This window comes from Augochlora pura, chromosome 4, assembly GCF_028453695.1.
Source record: "Augochlora pura isolate Apur16 chromosome 4, APUR_v2.2.1, whole genome shotgun sequence".
Lineage (NCBI taxonomy): Eukaryota > Metazoa > Arthropoda > Insecta > Hymenoptera > Halictidae > Augochlora > Augochlora pura.
This window is the reverse complement of record NC_135775.1, coordinates 19221266-19232986: the sequence shown is the minus strand read 5'-3', so window position 1 is coordinate 19232986 and position 11721 is coordinate 19221266. Positions and strand designations below refer to the sequence as shown.

Sequence of the window (11721 nt, the reverse complement as noted above, 5' to 3'; positions counted from 1 at the left end):
CCGTCGTCGCGGTACGTGTCCCGCATAGCGCCCGACCATATGATCGGTCTCAGCCGGTGCGCACCGTCGCGCCGCCGCGATCCGTTCACCGTTATTCCCGTTATTTAAAGCTACGATTTAAGAATAAGCCACTCAGGGAAGACGACGATACTTCGTCGGCGCCGAATTAACCGAGAAACAAAGCGTACCGTATCCGCCGGACCCGGTCTCGTATCGATCTCGTGATTTTAACAGATTTCTCAAACCTCTCGCAGTCGGCTGGGTTCATTGGCATCGCTGGCAGACGGCGATCAGCGTCAGAACGATGATCAGCAGACTAGAAGCCGACCGATGATCCGCGGTCGAGCCCACGCTGATCGTCGGCCTCTTTTTGCCGATCCTCATAGTCGGCACCGGAGTCGCCACTGATGGGTATCCGAGATGGCCATTGATCGCGTTGTCCACCGACAGAGGCCTGTTCTCCATTTTGTCCATCTCCGCCGAGCCGTAAACGGTTTCGTCCTCCTCGTCCTGGAACGTCGGCCGGGCCGCCGTTTGCGTTCTCGCCGGACCTGAAATCTCTGCGAACCGTGCCAATGGGTTCCGTTTTAATCGATAGTTTATCTCATTCTGTTAGGCATAGCAAGAAGTGCGGTTTGCGTAAAATAAATGTAAACTATCTATTACAAATGTTTATTTGTATTACAAGATGTTTCAATGAATGCAGTTGCAAAAGAAATCATATGGGGTTGACATTTATATCAACGATCAGGCATTTTTTATGTACCTAAATATAGGATTTTGTTATTATAAAATTACTAAAATTAATTTATAAAGTATATATAAATACTATAAATTTCCTGTAAATAAAGTAATGATTTTATAGTTTTCCGGCAATCGATGAAAGTATTTCAATATAATCTGAAATCTTACATTAAATAAAAATGAATGTATGTATTGTAATATTAATCATTGTATAATATTAACTCTTTGCATTCGACGCCATTTTAAATTCAAAAATATTTTGGACGATTCACGGTATCTATATATTTTATACGACTTATTGCTGCAAATCTATGCTCACGAAATTGAGTCTATGTATATAACAATTATACTATGAACAGTTTTTTAAGAATAAACAGATTTCATAGTATGACAATTTTATTAGAACATTATATGATAATCTTGAGTGATGCCTCAGAGTCACCAGTCAAATGCAAAGGGTTAATCATAATCATTTTATGTTTAGTATAAATGTTTGCATGCAGATCATTTTTACTTCTTCCTTTTTAATAATCTTTACGTTCTTCTCTTCTCTTTCATATTGCAAATAGCATGATTGAAAAGCCATATCTGTCCCCCTAAATATTACATCATATTGCGTACGAATTTGCAAATTGCTAAAACGTTTAATCTTGCTTTACCGAATGATGTGCGAATAACATGGGAATATATCATGCCGATTCGATGTAACATGATTTATAAGTTGGAACATGTTGCCTGCAATCATCGTAGTTGTAGGAAATAATTTATCTGTGGAATAACAATTGTGTTTCACAAAATAGTTTCGAGATACACTGACAGCAGTAAATCGAACAATTTCGTGCGGATCGAATTCAATTACGAATTAATGACTAGTAGTCTAAGCCGATGGTTAAAAAGCTATTTCAATATTTCCTTTGTAACACGCTGTTTATGGTAACTAGAAGGCGGATTTAGCATCACTGAATTATTAAAACGCAGGAAAGAAAAAACTTTGGTATAGCGGCGCGAAGCTTCTGTTTTGCTTTTACCGTAGCGAAACTCGCGGAAGAAGTAAATTTCTATTTAATTCCAGCTTTTATGAATTAGTCCATGGAAATGCGTATTTTGCATACACATTCGCGGTGTACTTACTAGCTATTGCACTCTAAGAAGGCCGACCCTGTTTTTGGGCGTTCCTAACAAATGTTAAGCAAATTTATTAGAATTAGGAACGAAGATTTTTCTCGACGAATTTTTGGCGATGGAAGAAATACGAATCAATTTTATTTATAGTTAAACGTTATTTTACTGATACCTAAATTGATAATTGATTTTACTGATACCTCGTATACCTAATTATATGTACCTAAATTTCGAGTCGAATTTATTTATAAATTTTTACTTTCTCTTGTTTCCGCTACGTCTTGAAAATAATATGTTCATTAATTTACTTGTCAGTAATTTACTAAGCAAGCCTGTTCAGTGATTTCTCTGCTATATAGTTTTTAAGTGAAAACTAGATTAGTAATTTTTAGATCAAGCTAATAAACTAATGTTCAAACGTAAAGATTTAGTTATATTAAATCTAGTGTTTAATTCGAATCAAATTTATGACAGATATAACCTTTGATTTACATTTCATTAAAATAGGTAACTATTTAAAAATTAACTATTTTTCTGCAAAAGAATGAAATTATAAATGTCGCTATAAAATATAAAGAAAGAACAAAGAAGTTTCTATAAATGTTACTAAGGAATAGATATACCATATATATTTTTATTTATATTTCCTAAAAGTAGGTAATTATTTAAAAATTAACTATTATTTTGTGAAAGAATAAAATTATGAAGGTAACTATAAAATGTAAAGAAAGAACGAAGAAGTTTTCTGTAAATGTTACTAAGGAGTATGTGTACCATGCGGTGGTAGATGTAATATGTCGGGTTTCCATGAAAATTCGTGGAATCCCGCGAGGAATGTTAGATGTAGGAAGACTCATTGCATACCGTGTACACATAGTGATTAAGAAAACATACCAACAGTGGGTATTTAGTGGTCGGCACAACGAAATCGGTAAGACTTCTCCAGCTTCGGAAAAATATAATTCATTTGATAATAAACAAAGCAGCATACATAATAATAATAATAATAATAATAATGATAATAATAATAATAATAATGAAAAGCAGTTCCGGCAGCGATTCACCGTCATTCATTTGTAACCAGATAGATTTTAGTTTCCTGTTTGAGGTAAACTTTTGCTCCGCTCACCCGTCTTCTTAGCATTCTAACAATGCGACAGGTTACGAACACCGTCGCGGAAGTTTTATCGTCTTTCCGGGGCAAGTGTTCATCACTGTCCCACATCATTTATTTGCGCGAACCGCTTTCTGTCAATCGAAACAGAAAATCCGGCCGGCAAAGGAATTCCAAACGAGAGAATTATTCGTAATGATTACAAGACCGAGAGAGAGAGAGAGAGAGAGACTAAAAAAAGTTAAGAGAACATTCATGATCGAACTGCTACAATTCACAACAGTGTATAAGCAGTCAAAGGACAAATATTAAATGTTATTGTTTGCGTCGTGCAACGTTATTGCATTTCATCTGCAGTGCAAATAATCCAATGTTGCTTCCATTATTTACGCAATATAATTTTATCTTCTGGATTAATTTATTTTTATCGAATGCTATGTTTATTTCTTATGATTGTTATTTTAGGAATAAAATAAAGAATGCGATGTGTTTTGAAAATAGTTTTGCAATCGAAATAGTAACAGTTTCTTCTCACGTTGAATTTTTACTTTTGCGTTTCAGTTATAATTAAACCGGTACGAGGATATATAAGACATTTTAAATTGATATAAAACAAAAAGATGGAACAACAAAGGAATGAATTTTGTTTCGCTGAATTTGAGTGTGCATTATTAAAATCATATGCACAGTGAGCTGTGAATGCATTTTAGTGGTCTTGCTCGCTGAGATTATTGATATAAGTAGTATAAGCAAGCGATGGTCAGACACTCGGCGATAGTTTCATCAATAATAAGTATTATCTTCTAAATCCAAATTCTCCGTGCAAATAAATATTAACTATAATATTTAATACTAATAAATTACAGAACAATAGTTCTGCAATTAAAAACGATGAACAAAATGTGCAATAAATTTATTCGACGTTTTCAACTTAAATTTTCGTATAAAATCGTTGGTCAGGGAACAATAGTTTCGCAATTAAAAGTGATGAAAAAATATGAAATCGATTGTTCGCGTGTAGAGCATTGTTATCGAGGAAATGATATTTAATCTCTCGTCGAGCACACATGCTTTTGAGTACAGGTGGCTGATGTGTTTGACCATAGATTAATATATCTATCTACAATGTACACAGCACGCTATTATCTGTTTCCCACCAATCTTACCGTCCCCTAATTATCAATTTACGTCAAGTTAACGTGGTAAACCGGTAATACCGAATTACTCTCTATGATTATAATCACTCCAACATGTATACACAATATGTATACATGTAATCAGGAACAATTTTAGACTTAACGAGCTCGTGATTTAAATTGAACTTGAAACATGCAATACGTGATTGTCTTTTACCATGACGCTTTGAGCTGTAGGTACAAATTACAGAAATTGTTCAACATGGTAAATTACTTGTGTATTGTCTATTATTGAATACTAAGTGAAATGTAATTGGAATTCTGTTATAATTGAAGTAATTTTCACGTATAATTTACACTATCATTCTGAGTATCTATTCTAAACTATATAGTTATTGATAGAAAATTAACCGAGACAATACTTTAATTGTAAAGTAATATCATTATTTTAATAAATATTTTCCTTTTAATTCGATAAAAAACAGAAACTGAAACGAAGTTCGAATACATTATCAAAATCTCGTCAGAAATTAATCTAATTACCCATTCTATCGCAATAATTCCAAAATAATTAGTCAAAATCTAAACTCTCGCTTTCAGCCAATACTTTAACAAACTTACTTTTAATTAACAAATAAGACACGAGTTTCGTGAGTTTCCGGCCACGCGTTCTCATTATAATCAGAACCTGCTCGTTCCGCGACGATGTTTATAACTCGACCGGTGACCGTAAACTGAATCTCCTAATTAACTGTCCCGAAATAGAAAGTTGATTTCTCGAATTCCGCGGCAGCGCCTACGCGCCGCGCCCAGAGCGCATCAGTTCCGGAGTTCCCCCATCCGAAAGGGGGGGAGGGAACGAAGGAATCCTTGTTACTGTGACAGTGCAGCGCCTCACTACCAATTTCTCTCGGTCCACTTGGCAAGCCAGCCGGCAGAGATCAAAGTGGAAGCTCGTTCATTCCTCGACGACGCGTCGCGAAATCATCGTCAACGCTTTCACGATAAACGAGAATATACGAACCGAGGGCGAGTGCTGCGCCGGGAGTAACGGTAGAGGAGCAAGAGAAGAAGAAGAAGTGGAAGAAGAAGGCAGGTGGTGGAGGTAAAGGAGGTGGCTGCATCGTAGGAAATAAGTAAATCTCGGTATCACGAAACGGCATTGATTCCCAAGACGTAATCGGGTCTGAGCTCGTCGCCGCCGCTCCTGACGATTTACCGTGGAGCGAGCCGCCGCGCGAGAATCCTTCAGCCGAAGTGCTTTGGGTACCCGGCAGTCTGCTCCCCGGAGTGCTCTGACCTGATTGAAAGATCCCGGGGATCGTATGCGAATAGATGAGGATTGACCGAAAGAAGGCGGTACGACTGCTCTGATGTCGTCGCGAAATCCTCGGGGACACCCGACGGCAAAGCGAGGATGCTTGTAAACGCGCGCGGCCGTGTTTGCGCCGCGCGGAGCAGAGCTCCTTGTTTTCTATGATAGGACGATCAGTCTTCGGGCGGCGGGCTGCTACGCGCGGGTTCTACTAGACAGACGCGCAGCGCGCTGGCGGCGCGCGGCGGTCGCGCGGGACCAGGCCGGGCCAACAATTTCCACGGCGGGGCTTCCGCAAAGACTCGTTAACCTGCCGGCTCGTTACGTATCAGCCGTGAAATAACACCACGACCCACGAGACGGATTTCCGGCGCTAAGCGCAACAGCTATCAACCGGCTACGCTCTCGCACGCGCTTACGTTAGCTCCGCGCCTGCCTCGCCTCGTTATCGCGGGAGAGAAGCCTTTCGAATGCCGCTGAATTGTTCACTCTTTCGTTAACCCCGCCGACTGTTACAATCGCCCGCGAACCTATCCCCACTTGCCTGCCGACGCCGCGCGGCCAAGCCAAAGGAGAAACGTCTAGCGAGCTACTTACACCATCTGGTTTCGCTTTTGTTCGACCACATTCGACGGCTGTGAATGTACTGGCTGATACAACGCGCCTGTTCCGATGCAATATTTCAGTTGTCTTTAATGATTGTAAAAAATGCCAGAGGAATGGAATTGCATGGTTCGAAGGCAGGCACGTTGCGATGGAAGTAATAACTTTTTGAAGATCGTATTTTTAGGGATTTCGAGATGTCTTCGATACTTTTTTAACCTATTAGGCACGGCGCGCCATTATGGTGGCTTTCGCGGATGTTTCGTGCTTTACTCGATTACATTATTAGTTATTAAAGTAAACGATTAAAGTGAAAGGGTATATATGTATAGGATACAGTAAGAAAAATATACGTATATGTACGTAGCTATGCTAAGAGAAAATACATATGAAAAATTGTAATTCAGTTATGAAAACTTCGTATTCGCGGAAAATTCAGCCGTGCCTGAGAGGTTAAATAGGATTATGTATTTCTATTATTACATCGTGATAGCTGAGATTATAACGAGCCCAATGAATTATAGTAATATGATATAAGATTTAATGTCAATTGTCGCGCCGAAATCGGCTGCGACTTGAATAACAACTGAATTAAAAAATGTACATAAGTCAATGGAAATATCCTTGAAAATATATTCCAATAAATGTTTTCATCGTTGATCTCTTTATCTCAGTAGTTGTGGTCATTATTAAATGTTTTAAGTTTATTTTATTCGTACTTAAGGTCTCTTATTATAACAGTTCATTATGTATTCGTTTTGATCTTAGCTATCATAATATAATGAAAGAAATATTTTAATCTTATTTTAAACAATCGTCGACACACTTGAAATCTCGAAGAATATTACTTAAAAAATTAAAAGTTATTTCCACCTAAATATACGTCTTCTGAAAGTATGCAATTTGTTCCTCTAACATTTTTTAGTATCGTTACCAATAACAGAGATATTGTTGTGTAACAACATTACTGAATCGCTCTGTATAGTACGGCTACCGGAACCTGCTTATGTAATCCGCGAAAAGCCGGTGGCTCGTTAGTCGATTAAACTACATGCGGACAATTTTTGTTGGCGGTCGATGCCCCCGGTATTTAGCCGAAAACCAAGTATACATCCAATTCTGTTTTTACACAGCGGACACATCCCAGAAACACCGTGTAAAGGAAGCCATCATCGCGTACGCGCATAAAATAATAAAGGGTTAGTTCATTAATAGAAATCATATAAAAAGTGTATTAAGAATTTTTACATAAAAAAAAACTGTTTTTAGTCGTAGCACAGCGAATGAAATCGAGTAAAAAATGAAATTACATTTGTTTTTGTACAACTTGTTAAATCAAGAACGTGTTTAAAAAAAATCGTGTAAAAAAGATATTTACAAAAGGTCGTCATGAAAAGACTTTTTGTTCGGGCTAAATCGAATAAAATCGAGTAAAAAGGAAATTGAATTTATTTTTCTACACCTTGTTAAATCAAAACCGTGTAAAAACGTAACGTATAAAAACAGGATTGCGTGTACTAGTAATTTTAACGACGAAATGTTAAAAATATGTTTTTATGAAAGTTTTTACGGTGAACCGAATCATGGTAGCAATTAATTTTCCAACTTCTATTCCATTGTTAATAAAAATTATCTTTTCACAGGAAAATTGACAGCTTGAAAACTATATTTTTTGCCGAATTATTTTACAGTTTATACATTAATCGACTGTACTATAATGTGAGAAAGCTGTAAAATGTATATTAACTGAATAATTTATGTACTTAAAAAATATGGTGCGATATAAATACTGAAAATGTAAGGTGTAATAATTATCATAACAATCTCTATTTCTTCACATTTTTGTAATAGAATATGACAAAATAAAGGCAGTTTTTCTTCCTAAAACTTCTAGTTCTTATTTATATTAAAATATAGTTATTTTAGCATGTCATTGCAAATTTGAAAAAAAACATCGATAGATCAACAATGTGTTTGGATTGTCCTCAATTTTCTAAACTTACGAAGCACTATGTTACTTCAAAAAACAGAATTATATACGTTAAATTACAGAATTTAACCAGTTCATATTTCGATGCATTAAATAAAACGTATTTTCGTAAATTATTTCATCGATTGCCGAAAACATTCATTATTCTTCTCTCTACATAAACAAACGCCAGATTTATGTTAAAAACGTACCAAATTAATGCCGGTGTGTAATAAACCTGTAACAAGCGCGTACGTGAAAGCATGCGAGCTCGCGCGGGGTGAATAATAAATTATAGAAAATGCGACTGGAAAAGCAAAAGATACAGCCGCAACATGGTAAATAAAAAATATTGTCGGGAAGTACAGGCACGGGGGGGTTGCTTTCGAAATATTTCAGTAGCATATACACTCACGATATAACCGGATACTGCTCTCGGATGCGCCCAGAGAATTTTTGGCCACGCACTGATAGGTTCCCACGTCGCGTTTTTGCAGATTTCGAATAGTCAGCACCATTCTGACTTCGAACTGGGACTTCGAGATCGCCTGCACGCCGTACTGCTGGCTCGCTATTATCATTACTACGTGAACAGAAAAATACCATTTGTAAATATCGATTTTTACTTATAATGTATTAGGTAACAAATATACTTCGCTAAGATCAAATGCATTTTACTTCAAATTAATTAAATGAGATAGCATTTGAGATAAATGTCGATTCTAGATAATAGATAATCAACAACAATTTTTAAGAAGTTTGTGTAAATATGATAGAATTTTCAAATATGAAGAATAGGATTACATTTTTATGATTTTGAATTTCTAAGGAGAAACGATCAATTAATGGTCAGACACTACTGTGTCTGTAAATTCAGTAAATTCATAAATGTCATAAATACTATAATATAACTACTACAAATACTACAAATACTATAAATTCTATAAATTCTATAAATACTACAAATGCTGTAAATACTACAAGTAGTACGAACACTATAAATACTACAAATACTATAAATATGATAAATTCTATAAATACAGTAAACATAACATAAAATTAATTGATTCTAGATAATAGGTAATCAGCAACAACTTTTAAAAAGTTTGTATAAACATGATAGAATTTGAAAATATGAAGAATATGTTTACATTTTCATGACTTTTAATGTCTAAGGAGAACTGATCAATGTATGCTCAGACACTACTGTATAAATTCAATAAATTCCATAAAGGTCATAAATACTACAAATAATACAAATATTGTAAATACTGCATACACTGTGAATACTATAAATACTGTAAATACTATAAATACTACAAATTCTGCAAATACTACAAATACTGCAAGTAGTACAAACACTATAAATACTGTATACTATAAATTCTATAAATGCTGTAAATACAGTAAACACTACAAATCCGACAAATACTATAAATATACAAATATACAAATACATATAAAATATAACATACAAATTCTATAAATATTATAACCTTAACATGCAATTAATTTAATTCAAGTGCGAAACGAAAACGACAACAGCCAACATTCAACTACCACAATAAAAAAACGTCCAACAAACAAAGATTCTTTTAAATAAAACAACACGCGGCCGAATTGAAATAATTTCAATATCATAAGATCATACGAATTGTTAGTGCGAAATATCTGCCGGGAACAAGCACCGCGTATATTCGCTACAATTAGAAACGGCAAGTGATGGTCAAACAATGGGGGCCCGTTGCGCAAGGTACGAGAGAAATATTGAAATCCAGTTTTCCCAACAATGAAACACCGCACGAAAAAAAGTTTCATTCACCATTTTACATTTATTTTCCCTTGTAAAACCAACTCGTTTTCAGTTGCATCGCGAGCAATGTTGCCGTAGACGATTTCGAGAACTGTACGCACTAAATTCAGCCGCAATTACGAAAGTTGCTGTTAATCATCAGCCATGATATAATTTATTTTAATTACAAGGATGGTTTTTATACCCAATTTAATTCTCAATAACAACAATAACGAATGGATATTGATCAGTGAGATTCGATACTCTTTTATTTGTTGATTACTCTTTTATTTATTTATTTATTACTCTTTTATTTAATTTCTCGGTTATTGCATTGCCTTTGAATGAAAATACTGCGAAATTAATTATGTTTTCTTTGTTAAATAACTTTTCGAATCTTATTAAACTGTTTTAATGAAACGTCAGCTTTTTCGTGTCACATTTTTGCTATGAATGAAATTGATAAAATGTAGCTAGTGAAAATAATAGTATATACAAACTATGATTACAGTTCAACTAAACTATCACCTGCCTATAATACATGAAATACTCTACGAACCCGTAACAAATCAGCCGACGCGCAACATTAATTTTTCATCGTTACATGTATACACGAGTAGCACATTACGGCATACATTGTCCCGAAATTGAGCGATCGTCGTCGTCGGAAAATTGGCCGTTCGATAATTTTCACCGACAACGTTATTTCTATAGTTAACAACCATGGGAGGGGGAGTTCCGAAAATAATTTCCAACCTGCCAAAAAATGAAGGCGCGTCGTATCCAATGCATAAAGAGTTTCGAATAAAATTTAATATGCTTGCATATACGGGATCGTTGAGAATATTGAAAACGAGCCAGAGAATATGCAACGATGTATGAAAGTATGCGAAAATTCACTTCTTAAACGCCCGCTGGGTCTCCTTATTACGCTCCGAAACGGTATCGCGTGTGCGTGCGAGTCCGTGCGCGCGCGTATATGTACATACATATACCTGCTGCACAGCTGCGCGTACATATATACAGGTAAATACATGCGCACGCGTGTGCATACGTACATACTGTATATGTATGTATATATATATATAGGGTAGAGAAAAAGGGGCGCGGGATTTTCTGTGCGAGGTGAAAATTACATGCGAATGCATTGGGACGAAGTACTCCGGAGAAGTTGCGCTAAAGCGAAAGCGTGTCTACTCGTCGCAGGGCTACAAACTGCTACGAGAATATATTTGCGAACGGGAGTAATTCACTCTCGCGTTTGTCTGCAACCTTCTATTTTATTTTTTTTCGCCGCGAATTCCCGCGCGGAAATATGAAACCCGTTAAAGAAAAGCCGTGCTGCTCCTGTCGCCGAACCTTGGCGAACGGCGGGACACGAGGGCGCGCGCGCGCGCGCGCGCAGTTTTCCTTTAATCGTGTCAGAGAGCGCCGCCGTTAATGTAAATCCGCATCGAAATAAGTCCATCTCGAAATTGAATATTCCGTTCTGCGGCTCTATGATGTAACCTCGGGCTCCCCCTCCCACCGTATTGTGCCGGATTAGCTTCGTTTATTATACAGCTGTTGGCGCCGGTAACGTTTCTCCACGCGTTTCACCCCTCCCCCCCCCCCCCCCCCCCCCCCCCCCGCCACTATTAAAACAGCGCGGCTTAACGCAACGCTTCGTAACGCGTGGCGCCCGACAAATTTGTCCGGGGTGCGCGACACGTTCTGCTTGCTTCCTGCTTTTTTTCTTTTTTTTTTTCATTATTCAGAGAGTTTGTTAGCGACAATGTTTTTTTTTAACGTTTTTCTGTAACTGCACGCGCGCGCGCGCGCGGCGAACGTTTTCTGGGAACGACACCGTGCTTCGTTTAATATCCACGGAGATCGCCATTGGCGGAGAGCAGGCCGATATTGGCGGACGAACGCGTCGTGAACAGA

General features: G+C 37.0%; 1 protein-coding gene across 1 annotated transcript in view; it reads right to left on the bottom strand.

The window, feature by feature from the left end:
* Positions 1 to 264: 264 nt before the first annotated feature.
* The window catches only part of LOC144468816 (lachesin), a 110268-nt gene continuing 98811 nt past the window's right edge, over positions 265 to 11721 (bottom strand). Inside the window, exons 8-9 of the mRNA XM_078178560.1 lie at positions 8419 to 8586; positions 265 to 560 (exon numbers count right to left, since the gene is read on the bottom strand). Coding sequence (XP_078034686.1) covers positions 265 to 560; positions 8419 to 8586 — 464 coding nt within the window. The remainder of the gene's footprint in view (positions 561 to 8418; positions 8587 to 11721) is intronic.